The sequence below is a fragment of the Carettochelys insculpta genome, chromosome 4, assembly GCF_033958435.1.
Source record: "Carettochelys insculpta isolate YL-2023 chromosome 4, ASM3395843v1, whole genome shotgun sequence".
Taxonomy (NCBI): Eukaryota; Metazoa; Chordata; order Testudines; family Carettochelyidae; genus Carettochelys; species Carettochelys insculpta.
The window spans coordinates 18,884,205-18,903,610 of NC_134140.1; the positions used below are offsets into that span (position 1 = coordinate 18,884,205).

Sequence of the window (19,406 nt, forward strand, 5' to 3'; positions counted from 1 at the left end):
GTTGAGACTGAGCGGAAATAAGCATTTTATATGTTTGCGACTACAAAGTCACATTTAAAGTGTTACTTCTGATGAAACAATACTTGATGCAGAGATTGAAGCATTTGTATTTAATAAAGACCTGGACACAGGAAAAATGAGAAATACTACATATGGATTTACTGTAACAAAACGTTCCTCTTCAACTAATACATATTACTAAAGGTTCTACTGTAAGAAAAAAACAAAGTATGGATTAATATTTTGGTTTTACCTTGATATGCATCTTGGCTCTTTTCAGCAGACTTAGAGTGGTGTGTCTGGTGCTATCTGGCCCAAGAGGTACAAGCTGTTTTAGTTGCTCCAAATATAGCCGAAGTTTAGCGCGTCTGAAATTATTAAAAATGAAGAATGTTCTAGAGACATTGCTGTGTAATTGCACATGCTGTATAGAAGCACCATCTGCTTTTCTCTATAGAAGTTGATTCAACAGTCATGTTTTTTTTCTCCCTTTGTCAATGCTTCAGGTCACTTAAAATAACAATAGCTGGCACTTCTGTAGTGCTTTTCATATCTAGATCTCAAAGCAGTTTGTAAAGATGAGTATGAACCATTTTCTCTATTTTAGAGAGGGAGAAACAAAAATAGACATGGATTAACTTGGCCAAAGTCAAAAAAGGGAATCGGTGGCAGTACCAGAAAGAAAAAAATTAATTCAATCCAACTGCTATTCACGTCACAGCGAGTTTTTCAATTAACTTAAATTGGAAATGGATTGAGCACTGTGTCTTCTGACTCCCATTCTTGTGCCCTATTTACTGGGGAAATGCCTCCTCAAAAAGAATATGTTCTATCTTTCACCATAGATCAAGAACGCTGATGTTTACAGTAAAAAAAGGGAAAATTAGAATTTATAAATGTAGCATATTCTGTTATGTTTATCACAATATTTCTTTATGAGTAACACTTCTAGCCACAACAATCTGCCTCCTGCAGTTAAAAAAAAAGATGGTAAACATCTAAAAGCTGGTATACTGTATACGTTTTTAAAGAATCTGTGTTTTCTTTCACCAACTGGCTGGCAGTAGATACACAGAGTAATCTGTGAAATATTTTTACTTTAGAACCCGAGAACAGAGCAAATGATAAAACAAAACATTTCAACAATATATTGCTGCATTTTTAAATCCTTCCTACTATTTTGTACATACAGTTGAACAAGAAAAGCAATATGAAGTTCCTATATGTTTTTACAATGAAGTGGGTATGTAAGTGATTATTTAAGACAATGTTTGTAATTTCAGACCCTTTCTGTCAGTAATATCTCAGTGGAAATTAGAATTAACATTCTTCATATGTATTAGCATGAACGGACATTTTTAACATCAGAGATTAAAGTCTTAATAAACTGATTATCCTGAAGCTACCAAAGACCACAAAAGCAGTAATAATAAATAATTATAAAGAAAATGAGAAATATGCCATCCATAATCATTTTCTGCAGAGATATAACTTTTCTTTTCAATTCTGCTGCATGGGGAACTACATCAACCTCCGTTTGGTAATTATTTGCTTCTGAACAAAAATTGTTACACTTTTTCATTTTTTTTATTTTGAATTTTACAGAGTCTACAGCAATTTAATAATACATAAAAGGCCATGAAGTTTGCACAAACAAAGACAGAAGGAAAACGTAGAAAAACAGTTAACTTTTTATGATAGATGAACTATTAAAATACAGATAAGTGCAAAATATATGGCTACAGAACTGCACATCTGAGTATATCACACTTGCTAATTACCTTTAGTGACTGCATCAAGATTAATACATCAATAATCAATATAATAAGGCTCTGTCTACACTACAGTGATCTGTCGAAATAAGTTCTTCCAGAAGATCTCTTCCGAAAATACTTCTTCTGAAAGAACCCGTCCACACACAAAAAAGTGGATCGAAAGACTGATCCACTCTTTCGATGCAGAATATCCACAAAGTCCCTGCTTTTTCAAAAGAACAGGCCAGGGATCGAAAAATCCGGTGCCATGAGGACTGCTCTTTTGAAAAAAGGGCCCACAAAGCATCTACACATGCTTTTTTATTGAAAGAAGCTTTAGAAACTTGTTCTTCTTGGCCTCTGAGAATAGAACAAGAGGCAACAGACAAACTACAGCAAGGGAGGTTTAGGTTGGACATTAGGAAAAAGTTCCTAACTGTCAAGGTGGTCAAACAGTGGAATAAATTGCCAAGGGAGGCTGTGGACTCTCCATCACTGGAGATATTTAAGAAAAGGTTAGATAGGTGTCTATCAGGGATGGTTTAGACAGCACTTGGTCCTGCCATGAGGGCAGGGGGCTGGACTCGATGGCCTATCAAGGTCCCTTCCAGTCCTAGTATTCTATGATTCTACTCTATGATTCTATGAAAGGAGGTGCTTTTCCTGATCCAGGAGCAGAAGATGGCCTCCGGAAGAAGAGCCGCATTCTTTCCACTTCAGCTCAAAAGAGCACATTTTGTGTGTGGACGCTTTGCATGTTCTTGCGAAAAAATGGCCTGATTTTCCAAAAAAACTTGCTCATGTAGACGCAGCCCAGGTGTGAATTAAAATGGTATAATTGTAAAAAGAGCTAATAAGATTTTTCCTCTTTCAGCCAATCAGGAAAGGGAAACACCCCTGTAAAATATGAGATCTTTGGCAAAAGATCATCACAAGATTTCTAGTCTGTGCATGGGGTCCTGTGTTGAAATTCAAGGCTTTAAATTCATAATCTAAACTTTAAAAATGGGAAAAGATCCCATGAAGAGGGCCCCAGTTCAACAACCTGTTCAAGCGCACAACAAAGTCTAAACACAACTAGCCCACTACACAGGGATATTTAAGGAACTTGCTGAACCAGGGCTCAGATCCTGATTTTTAAAAAGATCTGAAATCTTAAATTCCATTGTTAAGGTCTACTTCTACAAATGCAGAAACTTTCAACCTGGGAGACTTTTTATGTATACACCTGTAACATCTAGAGCAGGGGTAAGGATCCTTCTTCTGGCTTACGGCCCAGATGTGGTTTGCCAGGGTTAGCCTCTGGCAACCTGACAGGGGCTAACCCTGGTGAGCTACATCTTTCTGGCATACTGGAGATTCCCCATCTCTGTTTTAAAAGATATCTGGGTATTTTGTTTTGTTTTGTTTTTTTTAATTAACAGTTTGCTTCTTGGGTTAAACTAACGTATACTTTTCAAAAGGAAATGTCCTAAATTTGCACATGTTCAACTGTGTGTGCAGCAGACTTTGTATGCACCAGAAGGATTTTTACACGTACATCAGTAGAGTGTAGATGAAGGAAGACACAGCTATGAAGTAGCTAAGAACAGAACACAAAGCAGTGCAGTAAAAAGTTAAATCAACTATAACAATCGATTGAGCAGTTAAATTATGTAGAAATTCTTACTAAGTGTACTTGCTCTTACTAAATGTCAGAGAAATGTTTGCTGACTTTAGTAACACAATAAGATTTTATAACTCTTCAGCATAGGGAGCTTTAAAACAAATAGAAATTAAACACACAAATTCCTGTGGAAATAGTTTCATTTATTTGTAAAATATCTATTCTTTTGCATGACATGTGTCTCAAGAGACTGCCACATTTGTGCATAGGAGCCAGAAAGAAAAATTGATAGAAACCGATTAGACTGTTTTCACTGATCACAGTAAGAAAAATACAAAAAAGGATAAATGACCTTAACAGTGATAAGTATATTACACTTAAAAAAATCTTCATTTTTAATAGTATTGGTAAGTGTTTCAAAAAGTTAGCATGGTGTTTTAGCAGCTCTACATAAATGATATTTCAATTAACTGGAAACCAACTCCATGCTTGGCTTGGGATCTCCTTAAACTGATTTCTAATGTATTTGATACGTATATGTCATATTCCTGATACTTCAACGGTTAAATTGTTCTGACAAATGTACGTAGATGCGTGCCTAAAACAAAAGGTAAACCTTCTGGCTGTGTCTCCATGTGCTGCTTCTTCCAGAAGTGGCATGCTAATGAGCTAACCGGAAGATGCTAATGAGGTGTGGATGCAAAATTTTCTGTCCCTCATTAGCAAATACGCACATGTTTAGAATCCGGAGGAAGTTCTTCTGGAGTCTGAAGCACAAGTGGAGACATGTGGTGTGTGGGGATCTTCCAGAAGGAAACTCCGCAAAATTTTAGGGAAGAAAGGCCTTCCGGAAGGAGGGTTTCCTTCTGAAAGATCGCCGTGTGCCGTGCATCTCCACATGTACTTCAGAGTCCAAAAGAGCTTCCTCCGGACTCCAAACCACATGCCGATATGCTAATGAGGCATGGAAAATGTGCATCCATGCCTCATTAGCATCTTCCGGTTAGCTCATTAGCATGCCACTTCCAGAAGAAGCGGCACATGGAGACGCAGCCTGTGTTTCATAGCCATCACTTCAACTCTGAAAAGGACAAATGTACAAGGGTTTTCAGTATCGTTGGCTGTGTCTACACTAGCCAAAAGCTTCGAAATGGCCATGCAAATGGCCATTTCGAAGTTTACTAATGAAGCCCTGAAATACATATTCAGTGCCTCATTAGCATGTGGGCGGCCACGGCACTTCGAAATTGACGTGGCTCGCCACCGCGCGGCTCGTCCAGATGGGGCTCCTTTTCGAAAGGACCCCACCTACTTCGAAGTCCCCTTATTCCTATGAGCAGATGTATTTGTATATGTGTTTCAGTGCTTCATTAGTGAACTTTGAAATGGCCATTTGCATGGCCATTTCAAAGTTTTTGGCTAGTGTAGACATAGCCGTTATGAACAATTTACCTTTCCAATATATTAGTCAAGCAAGATCAGTTGAAGAATTGTACAAGGCCATATCATGCATGGCTTTTCCTGTAATTCAGCAATAATGTTTCACACAGAAGTTTGAGTACACACAATGTGTACAAATGACAGACGAACATACTACATATCGTCATGTGAACAAGGTTCACGCAAACTTATAGAACTGTAATAGAACACATTGTCTGAGTTTGCATGGAGACGTCCTGCCGGAAGCTTCATGATAATGAGTAGTCCTGCCATTGCAAATGGCTGCTCATTAGCATATTACCATGGCTCATTAGCATAGCCACGCAAGAGCTAACTGCTGGCAGAAGGCAGCATAAGGGGCTAGCGACAGGGGGGCTTTTGCTGGCAGAGGCACTTCTACATGGCCTGTTTACTGCCAGCAGCACCCTCTGCCAGCAGAGATTTGGCCAAGTTTCCAGTGAACCCATAAAGTTTGTTTACAGTCAACAGTCCTGGCTCTCAGTGTCCTGTACTGTTATTTAGCTATAATTTATCCCTAAAAATGTCTTCTAAGAGCCCAGTAAGCACTGAAAGGGTTGGTAATCTGCTAAACAATATCGACCTCCCACAGCCTGCCAAATTCTCTCATCCCGCACCGGTCAGGTCCTGAGGGTGCCAGATAAGAGAGGTTCAACCTGTAGTAGGTTTGATTTTTGTTAAATGTAACTTCCTATAATTTTTTTAAATGGAGGTCACCTTCAAAAATCATTCATGGAATGTTTGCCCTGAAATGACTTATGGGTCACTCCTAATGTACTAAATCAGAGGGAGTTTTATATGTTGCAGGGTCAATCAGGCACTGTCTTCTTTGAACCACTGTGTCTGCTCTTGCAATTAACATCTTTTTAATGATTACAGTTATTCTGTATAGCAATATGTAGGTACTGTGCTAACAGTTTTGCTGTAAATTGTCTTACTAGTGCATCTCTGTTTTCTAAAGATGAGCATATGCTCAAGGGCATTGATGAATAAGGGCCTTAACACCTATTAAATTCTGTATTAGTTTTCCTGAAAGAGAGGTATTAAATATATCTTATTAATGGCTCCAATAATATTTTAAAGGCTAATTAAAATTATTCTGTGCTTATCAAAATATAAAATTATCTTTGTTTAAAGTCTTCTGCAAGTAAAAGGAAAACATAAATCAATGCTAATAAGAAATGGTTCTAAAGAAACCAACTCATTTATGGCCTACATACAATTTAAAAGTAGGTTAACTTCAATGTAAGACAGTACCAACTGTGCATTTTGAAGCATAATGTTCTGCTTTTTCTGTATTTACCCAGCCACAATGAGAATGGGCCCCAGTCAGAAAGATCCTATTTTTGTTTTGCCCTCCCAATAAATACTTCCAACAAATACTTTAGTGTGAACCTGAAGACTAACTCAAATTTCACAATATGTTTCAGCTACAGAGCAATTTTGCTCTAATGAACAGGAAAGAAAAATTCATAGTCCTAAGGCATTGTACCATGGCAAGGTACCCAATGTGCTGCACTTGAAAATTCGAATAGCTATGGGATGTGTGAAATAGTTCCTCATAGTCTGGTGACTTAGAACTAAACATTGGAAATTCAACAGTGTTCTCTATTTTCAGTGTACTACAGAAGATATCAGAGGGTAGCCGTGTTAGTCTGGATCTGTAACAGCAACGAAGGGTCCTGTGGTACCTTATAGACTAACAGAAAAGTTTTGAGCATGAGCTTTCGTGAGCACAGCTCATGCTCAAAACTTTTCTGTTAGTCTATAAGGTGCCACAGGACCCTTCGTTGCTGTTATAGAAGATATAAGCACTGTACATGCATCTGCATGGTTGAAGCTGCCTGAAAAGAAGTAGGTGCACAAAGATGATTTGGGGCTTTTGTATTGAAAGGGTATAGAAAGTAGCATGGCTTTGAGACATAAGCACATTGACTAGATATATCTTCTAAAATGATCAGCTACAAAAGTCTTACCATGTCAGTGTATACACCCCCGATTAAATAAGTGGAGCTGCTCATACCTCAGGAACTAATGTTTTAGACTTTCTGCAGACTATCAAACCCAACCCTCTATCTGTTAATGTCTGGGTTGCAGTTTCAAGCTTCTCTTCACAATCAGCCAATTGGACCTTTGTTTTTTCTTAAAAGCTTTTAGCCTGGAGTACAATTCTGCAGAAAGGAGTGCATTCAATGGTGAATTCTGAAGCCAGAAACCCATGCAAAACACAAAGCACTGACGACACTACTTCAGAGAATGAGAACTAGCTGTGAGTTTTTGAACACCAGCTATTGATCGCACAGAACATAACCTGTTTTTTGATTGTTCTTAAAAACACAGTCTCATCAATAAACCATTAACTGACTGGTAACTAATTTATCTACCATTAGCAGGACAAACGTCTAAACAGGGTCTATCAAGACAGTATTGTTACATGACAGAAACAAAACTTTTACAACAGCTTTAACAAAATGACCAGGCCTCGAAATATCTACTTGTTCATTTGGTGAGCAGAAAGCTTTTCCTGTTGAGAGTGTATGCATTTGATTGGAGGGGAGTGGGACTTACATCACCAACTTCTGCAGAAGTTTAAGTTTTGGGGGATAGTTTCCTAAGTTCTCTATTCCTTGTGGTTGCAAAGATAGCTTTCTAGTGTGAACAGAAACTGCAGAGTTCCTGAGTTTTCAGACTGCTGCAGTGTTTACTGCTGACCAATCCTGAAATTAGTTATGTGAGTTTCACTGCAGTTTTGCTCAAGCGAACTTTGAGCAAAAGTAGAGATGGTCACTGGAGCCAACCATGTAGGAAGATGACTCAAAAATGGAAACTGTAGGAGGGAATAGCATAGAACATTATCACTTCTCTAAGTTCTTACAAGGGACCACACTGCTGAAATTAACTTGTATTAGCTTTAATAGGCTTTGTTTTCTAAAAAGTAGGCAACTGATATTTTTTCAAGCTCTGAAGAATGACCCTGAAATAAACAAGAAACAACCATGTACATTATCCTGTTAAGCAGAACAATAACATTGATGACTTGGGAATCTAGACCTGTACTATAAAAGCCTTGCACTGAAGACAAAGAAAAGACAAGCTACCAGTTAGATTCAATCTCTTCTGTATTTATCCTTTCTTCAGAATGGTGACTTCTAGATTAGATCACTGTATACAAATTTACTTTCCTTAGGATTCAGCGCATACTACAGCTCTTCCAGAATGGAACCACATTAAATACTATCTATCCTGGGCGCAGGTTCAAAATGTTGACTTGGACCTTTTTCTTTATGAAGTTTGAGGCTTGTCCATGCTATAAAAGCATATTTGTGTGACACCAAAAGAATATTTGTGTGACACAGAAATTATTCCTACATATTTTAGCAAACACAAATACGGGGAAATATCTGTAATACCACAAATGTATAAAGTCTTGGCCAGCTCTGGAAGCTGGCACCTGCATCCAGACAGCTGGGCATGAAGCAAGCTGCGGACAGGTGAATACAGACTGCATCGTGCAAGGCAGGCACTTGAGTCATTTCAGGGTGCCTGGTGGAACGGCTCTAAGGCACTTTCTTCACGATTAGTTCATGGATGCGTAGCACTGATCGCTCCCCCCTTAGAGACAAAAAAAAGGATTAGTCACTGCAGCATGTTTCCTAAATAACGGTGAAGTGCTGACACAGCAGCAAACCAGAAGAAAAAGCATTGGAGCAATATGATAAAAGGAGCAGAACAACCCCAGGGAATTCCGTAGCACATGGACATCACAGGGATGCATATACCAGAAGAGAGGCACCAGAGCAAAACCAGATAGGTGAAGTAGTACCTTTTATTGACCCAACTACTGTTGGTGAGAGAGACAAGCTTTTGAGCTTACGGAGAGCTCTTTTTCAGGCCAGGGAAAGATAGAGTATCACAACTAAATGTAAGAAGGAGCAGATGGCTTAGTGTAAGTAATTAGAATATGTGCTAAAGGACCATTCAAGATGAAGTGACTCATTATAACCCCTGTAATAACAGGAGAAAAGAGGGGATTAGTATGTTTACAGATTACTGAAACAAGCTATAAATCCAGTGTTTTTATTGACCATAATTTTTAGTGCCTAGCAAAGTTATGACTCTAAGCTCCCAAGCATATATTTGAAAGTGTTGTGCCAGTTTCTTTGAGGCGTCAGACACAGAGTGACTGCTACTTTGTGAAAAATGTTTACCTCACAGGTGATGTGGTGGTTTTATCTGTACATCATTTTCCTGTGCGAGTTCATCTGAAAGTGAAGTGACTGTGTGGTTTCACCCAAAGAATTGGTGTTGGGGCATTTAGTGCACAGGATGAGGTACACTACATGTGATAAGCATGTCTAGGACCTGTGATTCTCAAAAAGTATATTGTGCAGGTGTTGATCATTGTAGAGTGGACATATGTCTTCAGGTTCTGGCATGAACTGGTGCCACTTTGAGTTGGTATGTCCTTGTCTGTAGAGAGCTTGCTTCTGATTATAAGCTTGGAGAGCCTACAGGGTTATTTGAGGCCAAAGAGGGGATTCAGGAAAGATTTCTTTCAGGATGGGGTTCCTGCTGATTAATATGGGTGTTAGCTGTTTGATGATTTGCTGTATGGGTTCAGAGTGGGATAGTAGATGACATCTAGGGGCACAAACCAAGGATTCTCAAACTACATTGCACCATTACCCCATTCTGACAGCAAGAACTACTGCATGAAGCCTGAGCCCACCAAAGCCCTGCTGCTGTGGGCAGCAGAGCCAAAGCCCAAACCCCAATTCCCTGAGCTGGAGGATGGAGAGAGGCAAAGCCAGAACCCAAGGGCTTCAGCTCCAGGTGGGGAGCCTGTAACCTAAGCCCTGCAACCCAGGGCTGGAGGCCTGGGGCTTTGGTTTCAGCCCCAAGCCCCAGAAAATCTAAAGCCAGCCTTGGCAACCCCATTAAAATGAGGGTGTGACCCACTTTGGGGTCCCCACCAACCGTTTGAAAACCATTGGTTTCCATTGGCTAAGTGTGGCAAACCACAGCCAACAAGAGCTTCAAGCAGGCATGCCAGGTAAATAAGGTCTGGTAAATAATGTGGCTGGGCAGCCTGACAGGAAATAACCTAGAGAATCTTGTCTGGCTCATGGGCTGCTTACTCCTCTCCCCTTTAATTGAGGCATCTCAGGCACAAATGGAACTGACTAGAATACTGCCATAAAGTTAGAGGCAAGCTCTGAGGACTGCAATGACTTTCAGAGCAACCTAGTGTATGGAAGGCACACAAGTGGCTTTGTTCCTCATTCTCAGTGCTTTTAACTTTACCCTATTAACACTAGTATGCAGTACCATTATGTGATAATGATTATGTGCATCTGGACAGCTGTAAAGAGCACCTCAGTTTTGTCTGAATAAATCTGTTTTTATATATTTAGCTGCACATATGCCTGGTTGGGAATCTGCACAGTCTGATAACACTGGTTCAGTTGCTGGTTGTACTAATCTTAACTCCGGAGCCTGGAGCAAGGCCTACATTCCTACCCTTACTAAAGATTCATGAATGGAGATGGGACAGTAGGGAAACTGTGGATTTTTTCCACTAAGTTTTCACCCTTTCTGCCTTTTTTTGCATGAAAGAGTGAAGTGTTATGTATCCATTTATCTGACAGCTAAAAACAAAGCACCATTCTTTTGCTGTTTCAAGTAACTTTCATTAATTTTGAATGTTCCAAATGTGTATTAAATGTGTCACCTGCACAAAAAGGAAATTCTGTTTAAGATAGTCCCTATTTTATCCCTTTTAGTCCTTCCTACTGCCCTACTGTTTGCTATGACGATGCAGAAATAGTCTAACTCTCGTATGTGCCTCTTTTTAAGTATAAGGAATATTTCGAACAATAACTCTAGTGACATCTAGTACAATGAAAAAAAATACAGATGAATAAAAAAGGTGCATTTATATAGAATTTGTTGAGATTATTTCCTCCTCTTCACTACACTAAAAAATCCAATGGTATGTATATAACCCATGGCACCTATGTAATTCAGGGAGATGAACAACAGTGCTTCTCAGCGTACCACGCAAATTCTCAAAAATACACACACAAATATACATTAGCATACACACAACTGGAAATCATCATTATCATTATTAATAACCGTGGGCTCAGCACCCATTGGTGTCTGATGCTTCTCTCACTATATCCTTCCACCTTTCCCAGTCGAGTGGCTTAGTTTCTGTAGACTAGCTTCATACCAATCTACTGTATCATCTATCCACTCTCTGGGGGATCTCCCTCTCCTATTCAAACCGTCCATTATGCCGAATACCAGGGTCTTGATTTTTCATTCGTCGTTCATTCCGCAAATATGCCCAAATAGTTGTAGCTTCCGTTTTATAACCTTCTGCAGCAGCAACTGCGAATGGTATTTACAAAAAGAAGTCTGTTAAGGAGTTCGTTTCTTCAGAGTTGTTTTTTATGTTTTAAAGGCTCATTCCCACATTCATAGGTCTTCTGCTCACTCATGCTGCATGCTAACATGCTGGAACTTTTCCCCCATGTAACACAGCTCCAGAGATCTATGTTTTCATTTCGGTTTTATTTGCTAAATTGACAAAAGAGAAAATCCCAAACCTCTATAAGACAGTCTGGTGCCTCAGGAATAATAGAATCATAGAATACTAGGGCTGGAAGGGACCTCAGGAGGTCATCCAATCCAGCCCCTGCCTAAAGCAGGATCAACCCCACCTAAATCATCCCAGTCATGACTGTGTTAAACTAGGACTTAGAAACCTCTAGGGATGGAGATTCCACCACCTCTCTTATTAAGGCATTCATTCCAGTGCTTCACCAGCCTCCTGGCGAAATAGTGTTTCCTAATATCCAACCTACACCTCTCCCTCTGTGATTTCAGACCATTGCTCCTTGTTCTGCCATCTGTCAGCATTGAGAACAGTCTCTCTCCATCCTCCAAGAAACTGAGGGCCCAGCCCAGCAAACCCCTGAGGGCAATGACAGTTCCACTGCAGAGAGTATTCGGATGCTGCTACACTGTAGGTTTAATTCCATAACTACATATAGACATACATCCTGGACATATGTCAAAACTCCAGTGCCTGATTCTGCCCTAAGCTATACCATTGTACATACAGAACAACTCCACCAAATTCAGTGTGCTTACAACAGCTTTATACCAACGTAACCGAGAAAAGAATGACATCTCCATTCTTCTAGAAATTAACTTTATTATTTTAAACAATACTCCCCCCAGGGTGTCGATTCAATCAACATGAACGCACATGTACTGTGCATAATCAGGCACAAAACACACCGTGGCTCAACACACACAAGCTGTATATTTATCGACTGACAACACACATCCTGGAGCAAGTTGCTGCTTACAAACCAGCTCATAGCTGAAACCTGGTGTAATTATCAGTGTTTCCCCACATCAAAACGCTAAGCAAGGACATTGTGTCTCTGGACTGTTGCCAAGAGGAAAGGATCTAGAAAAAAGGCAACTATAAATCTGTGCTGCAACACGGACTCCACAATGCACAGTACACGGCTGTCAGCAAGTGTTTTAACCTAAGCATGATAGTCTCTTGATTTTTTTTTTTCAGAAAAAAGAAAAGGCATTTTTGTAGCACTCAATTTCTCTTAGTGGGTGGTACTGATGGCTAGGCAGGTCCAGTTAGATATGGAGATTAATTAGGGACAATATCCATAAATGCTGAAAACAATATCCTCTTTGCTTTATGACAAAACACTACGCTGAGAGAGGCGCACACCCTGCCCTCACTTCCAAGAAGAAACAGTAATCAGTGGGCAAAGGCAATATAGCCCCACATTTACTCCCTTTTCATACCCACAATTATATGGAAAATAGATAGATAAATAGGATAGATGCAAGTATGTTTTGCTGTTGTCATGACAAGGAACAATATCCTTATATCCTACTGCAAATTAAAATTTAGATGCCAAGCATTTACTTCTGAAGGCCATCCATATACCAACAAACAGGAATTGCGCTGGGAATCGAGGCCAGGAGACAGCTGCGGCTGCTGAGGTAACTGAGAGCATTGTTTCCAAAGCTGGGCACCCAAAGGTAGGCATTTAATTCTGTAGTTAGGTGACAAGTGCCTTCAACTCTCTCAGGCTTTTGTGCTAGTTCTGTGCGCCCAGCATCTCAGAAAATCAGGCAACTTTTAATCAGGTGCCTGCTGGTAGGCACCCACGCATGAAGAGCAAGCCTTCTGACTCAGTTTATATAACTAACATTTTAGTTAATAGAAACGAATCATATATAGGGTAAGAGCCTGTAAATGTCAAAAACAGAAGTTTTATTCCATGACATTTCTGCTTACACCCAGATGAGCTTCTCTGTCGGCTGAGACCATCCTCCTCATAATAATCCCCTCTCAGCACCATGCATGTTAGCTGTCACAGGTTTGAGCAGATGGGATATATATGCCTGTGCAATGGCAGTAACCTGAGTGTGTACAAACAGAGTGAAGCCTAGAACAGCTCTAGCTTTCTGCCTGTGTTTAGAGCTGTGGAAGGCTTTAATATTTCTAATTCTAGTTGAAGAACAGGGCAGTTGTGATATTCCCTTGGAATGAACATTTTGAGGATCTCTGTGCCAAGCAACGACTGAGGAAGAACATGGAAGCTAAAAATCCTCCTCAGTGATGTGAGCATATCGATGTTCCAAGCCTCTCCTATGCCACCTAAATCACATCTATCAAAACCTTCAGCTTCTGCAAGGTAATTAGGTGTCAATATCACAGTCCCCAGGACAAAGAAAACTGAAAATTTAGGAGGAAAGAATAAAATAAAACTAACATAATAGCAGTATATACAAGTACCAAGGAATTAAGTGATTCTGTTATTCATTTTCAAATTTAATGACATAAAGCCCTACACCTTCACATGTTTAATACTTCCCTCAAAATGCTACATGATTCACCATCTCCCAAACTGGAGCTCTGCAGATTAAAAAGAACATTGCCACAGAATTTAGATTTACCTTGCCACAGAGTATGACTTTATATAATGGCAGCCCTTTACGTTTACAAGCATGAAACTGGTATTTCTTTGGGCCAGACAGCTGTGATCAGGTAAAATACTGGAGCCATCCACCTGGGGTAGTAAAATAGGGAAAAGGTTTTGTTTTGGCCAAAAAGTGTCTTGCTGCAGAAATATCCTGAGAAAAACCTGGTGATAGCAGGACAGAGCTAGCTCACAGTCCAAATTTTAAACCTGAGCACTGAAAGTTAGGCAGCTAAATCTACAGCCAAGCACCTGAAAGTCAGTTTTAAGTGCCACACATAAGCTCCTAAGTTTGAATACTGGTTTCAGTGCTAAATGTAAAAAACAAACTACACCACTGTTTGCTTCTAGCCAACACACTGAGTTCGGATTTTCCAGCAGAAATGGATTAAAACCATGCCACCAAACAGCATAATGTCAGAGACCAACACCAAAACACTTCCAATAGGATTAGGTTGCTTTTAGAGTGCTGCTATAATATACTATGTTACCTTTACATTTAGTACAATAATGTGTTTAAAAAGATTACTGAAGTTGGCTTCCTCAGTGCATTTTAGGCATTCAAAGCAGTGGTTTGCCTAATTTTCAACAGCCCCCACAGGCTTCAGTGGCACCCTCTGTGTGCTTAGCGCATTTCAGAAATCGGGCAGGCCACTTAAGTAAGTACCTAAATAGAGCTTTAGGAGCCTATGACAGAAGGTACCGCTGTGTCCACCCCCTATATGCTACTGCAATAATGTTTCTACAAAGCATGCTGTGTGAGATGTCATATAGAAACTCATAATTTGCTAATCAGTATGAACATAGCAAAAGGCACACTGCAGCGTGTTGTGTGAAATAATAAACAGAAACTGACTGAAAGTGTATTTTCCAGAGAAGTCTGTGAAGTGGCCAAATCAGATCCTGAGAGACAAACAAGCTCACACTTCAGCCAGGTGTAAACACGGCTGACGGGCTCAGTGGCTGTTCTTTGGCAGGACAGGGGGCATAGGCAAAAAATCTGTATGTGTGATACTCCTGTGGGAATTCTGGACCAAAAATTTAAAAATTCTGCACATGCTATTTTAAAATTCTGCATATTTTGCCAATAAACAAACATGGAAGCTCCATCATGGCAGTGAGGAGATTGGAGATCTCCCCCAGCAGCCCATCACTTTGCGTCCTGTGTCCCTCCTCCACAAAAAAAAGAAAAAACCCACCCTCCTTGGTGACGAGGCTGTACCTAGCCCTGATACAGCACAAGAGCTGAGGTTCTGGGTATGGGGGCAAGTGTCAGGAGGACAAAGGAGCAGCTCCCCAAACAGTAACCCCTCCCCTGTGGCTGAGGAGCAAGATCACCAACAAGGGAGGGCCAAGAGAGCAGATGCCCCAGGGCCCAGCAAGTGAAAAGGGCCTATGGCTCCCAGTTGCCATCGGCACTACCTAGAAAGTGGCCAGAGCCTCAGTCAGCATGTATCGGGCAGTGCTGAAGGGCTGGTTGAGGAAGGCTAGCCCTCAGTCCCACCCGTTCTGGGGCCTTGGAGCCAGGCCTCTGCTGCCCTAGCTTAGTAAAGTCTGTCACTGGCCCTGCTAAGGAGCAATGGGGGGCAGAAACCGGTGGGAGGTAGCTGTCAGGAATGAAACCTCCTGCAGTCAGGGAAGGTTTCCAGGGGTGGCTCTCACCCCAGCTCTGGCCCCCACTATCAGGGAAAGAGGCCAGTCACCCCCACCCCCAGGCCCCAGCTGGGATTACCAGCTGAGCCCAGTGCGGGCTACCAGCCACTGGTCGGAACATCCCCAGCCCTCCCACACACAAACTCCCAGTGATTTACCTCTCCACCAGCTGCTCTGGGTGCCCAAAAGGACATGCCCACAGAGATAGGGAGGGGCACGTGACCACTTTTGCAGCTTCATTTTACATCTGCATCAGACATCATTTTTCTGCAGGGAAGAAAAGAAATCTGCAAGGGACATGAATTCTGCATGTGCCCAGTGGTGCAGAAGTCCCCCAGACATAATCTTAGCAAAGATGGAGCATGAAGTTTTCCTCCATATAAACGGCCTGTTGCCCTGCTCCCAGGTGGAAATGCTTCTCAGAGGGAGGACAGGACTACAAAAAAGAAGAGGCAGAAACCTCAAAGGATGCCATCCTTCCCACTCTCTCTTTCTCTTTCTACCTATTTATTTCCTGCATCAGAAGGGAAAAAAGGAAGTAAATACTGAACTGGTGAAGGTGTCTTGACCTAAAAAGTTTGATCAGACTGCTCAGAGCGTGTAATGAGAAAATGTGCTGTGACTTTAACATAGTTTGTTAAGTTAGGTACCAGTTGTAGTTTATCAGTATTTTTCCTGTAACCATTTCCGACTGCTCTGCCTCATAACTTGCACTTAATTAAAATCTCTCTCTTTGTAGTCAATAAACTTGTTTGTTCTGTCTAATCCAATGGGTCTGAAATGAAATGTTTAGGAAATTCCATTTGGGGTAACAAGCTGTGTGCATAGCATTTCTATTAGTAAAATAACCAATTTCGTATAAACTGTATAATCCAGAAAAGGCCTAGGAAGTACAGAATATTTGTGGGGGGAAAAAATCTAAGGCTACATCTACACTATCAAATAAATTCAATTGTATTAAATTCTATTGTATAACATGGGGTTTTATACATTTGCTTTTGACTATCCTTACCTCCCCAAAAAGTCCACACAAAGTCAAGTTAGTGCCGCCACACTGAATAGCCAAACATTGACTGTTGCAGCAGTGCATTGTGGGAACCTATTCCACACTTCTCTTAGCCCCAGATTCTGCATCCTCCCTCTGGGCCCTACTGCACTCCCACCACCAGCAGCACTCACCCTGCTGCCTGGTTCCCAGGTTCCCGCAGCTTGGGGGAGCTGGGAAACTGACCAGGGCTGCTGTACCTGGCTTGCCGAAAGCCAAGCGCAGCAGGGAGTCAGGTGCAGCAGAGCCACTCAGCCTCTGGAGGCTAATGAATTTGATTCAAAGACATGGCGCTTCCACACCAGCCTTCATTCAAACTTTTAAATTTGAACTTCACACTACACCCAGCTGGTTTCAACAATGTTACAATATCAATATTAGTGCTCCCAAAATCGAGCTAATGGTGTTTACAGTGAAGACAGTCAATTGGTACAATCGAGCTAACTGCCTTAAATTCGAATTTATCTCATAGTGTAGATGTGGGCTGAGACTGGGAGCAGACTAGTGTTGTGCAATACAACTAACCCAGTCAGGTAAAAGCCAAGGTGTGGCTCGTTAGCTGCAGCACGCACAGCATACAGACATAGCTGGCTGGGCGTGGCTTACATAATGGAGGCTGTTAATGGGCCACCTGGACTGGAGGTTATGGCAGTGTAAAGGGTACACTCCGCGTTAAGGGACACGGGTGACACAGCTATTTATTAGTCTGGATTGTGCCATGGATATGTCACATAGCATAATGTGGACCACCCTCAATACAGTCACAAAACAAAGACAACTGAAACAGACTGGGCCTTGATCCCCCAGAGGCTTTGGCCAGCGAGGAGGAGAAAGGACATACCCTCCCCTCAGTATAGCCTAGTTTCCACCAATTAGCAGGGGAAAGGACACACTCTTCCCCTCAAGTAGCTCTTTCCAGCCTTTATTCACAGCCATCCCCAGCCAAGGTTTCCCTCTAACCAGCTCCTGCTTCCTGCACTCCTTCCTCTTAGGCCTTTTGCCTAGCAGATGCAAAGAGCCTCTTCCAGTTGTTTCCCTGGCCTTAGATCCCCTTTCTCTGCCTAAGAGCTAAAAACCTTTATACGTGATTTCCTGTGCAGCACACAACTACATTGTGGCATAGGACTGGAAGGGACCTCCTGCATCGAGTCTCCTGAAATCCTTGGGCCCCACCCTCCTGGAATGTGGATCCTAAAACTTATCAAGCTTCACCTTAAAACTGTTCAGATTATTTCACCCCTTAATTTCTATTAGAGGATGTTCACTTCTTCTGATGGCTTCTAACTTTTAAAGGTTCAAAGGCCAGAGCAGACAAAGTGGGACACATGCACACAACCAGTTTTACTAATTCTGGCCACTGAATATAGGGTATATTTCCAGGTTACACTCCTGTATAGAATACAACTGTTAAGGTTTGGTTTCCACAGTGCCATGCTAACAGCTACAGCATAGGGGGCTAAAATAACAATCAACACTGAAAACAAAACAACCAACTCCCTGGAAGCCTCCTGTTGCTGTCTAACAGGTCTTGGTCTCCACCTGTAAAATATATACCTATGAAGTTCAGTTTAATCTATTAAAAAACAAAACAAAACCCAAACAAACTAAGCAAAACAACAACAAAAAACAAAACAAAAACACCTTCCAATCTTGTGAATGTCACAGTGTATTGCAACAAGAAAACGTGGCTTTACCTACACCCAATGCACTTAACAAACTAATACAATTTATACAACGAGATCACATTTTGTTTTTCACTAGCATTTTTTATTAACTGCTAAGGTTAAATGTTCATCTTCAGCTCTGTTGCTCTGTTTCCGGAGCCTGAACTAGATATTTCACAGTACAGCAAGCCCAGTTCTGCTGTCAGACAGGCATGCACAGTTCCATCTGAAACAGAACTGGATAACCAGTTTGCAGCAAGCTAAATCATCATAGCTGCTGGGGGAGGGAGGGTGACATGACACAGGCTACAGATTAATTGACCACAAAAGAATTTCATGCAAGAGGCAGGTTTTTATGCACCAGCCCCAGACAATGAAAATGAAAAAGGTACTATAGTAAACTCTTTCATATCTAGCATTCTATCATCTGAAACTGTCAAATAATCAGCATATAAACTGTAAGTACATTTCTGTTACATTTTCCACAAATACAGTATAGTGAAAGTAAAAACAAATAAATACAGCAAATACAGTATGGGCTTATCTACACGTGACCCCTCCTTCGAAGAGGGCATGTAAATGAGCCGGATTGGTAAATAGCAATGAGGTGCCATGCTGCACATGCAGCACCTCATTAGCCTAATTCTCGCCATGCGAACTTCGAAGTTGCTAACTTCAAAGCACCGGAAAGCAGAGTGGCTGTGGGCACTTCCAAGTACCCGTACAACTTCAAAGTTCCCTTACTCACAAATGTTATGAGGGAGCTAGTGTAAACAAGCCCTATAAGTTTACAGTGTACAATACTATTGTTGTTGGTAAATAAACTACTTTGCATACATTCTGATTGTTTCTTAATATCTAATCTTGTTTTTCTTTAGTGGTATGCATTGTGAGGCATTCCTCTCTATTACCCAGAATATCTCAATATCCAGCAACCTCCAGGTCCCAACGATGCCACATGTAAAATAGTTCACTGTATTTCACAAGTGGTAACAGAAACACAGTACTATGCTAAGTAAGTGGAGAGCTTAATTTGGGAAGAAGGCCACCCAGCCATCATCTTCCTCTACCAAAGAAGTTTGAAAATAAAGCTTCCCTGTCCAGAAAAGACATGAAATATGTTGAAGCTGTAGTTGAATCCACAATTGCAGAGACATTAAATTGAAGATTGAAACTTAAATTGATCCCTTTGGA

At 41.1% G+C, this 19,406-nt stretch overlaps 1 protein-coding gene across 4 annotated transcripts in view; it reads right to left on the reverse strand.

The window, feature by feature from the left end:
• MXD4 (MAX dimerization protein 4) overlaps window positions 1-19,406 on the reverse strand; it is a 53,079-nt gene that overhangs the window by 12,135 nt on the left and 21,538 nt on the right. For all 4 annotated transcript variants that reach the window (XM_074992345.1, XM_074992346.1, XM_074992344.1 and 1 more), the window contains one exon: window positions 254-368. In XM_074992345.1, the coding sequence (XP_074848446.1) occupies window positions 254-368 (115 nt within the window). The remainder of the gene's footprint in view (window positions 1-253; window positions 369-19,406) is intronic.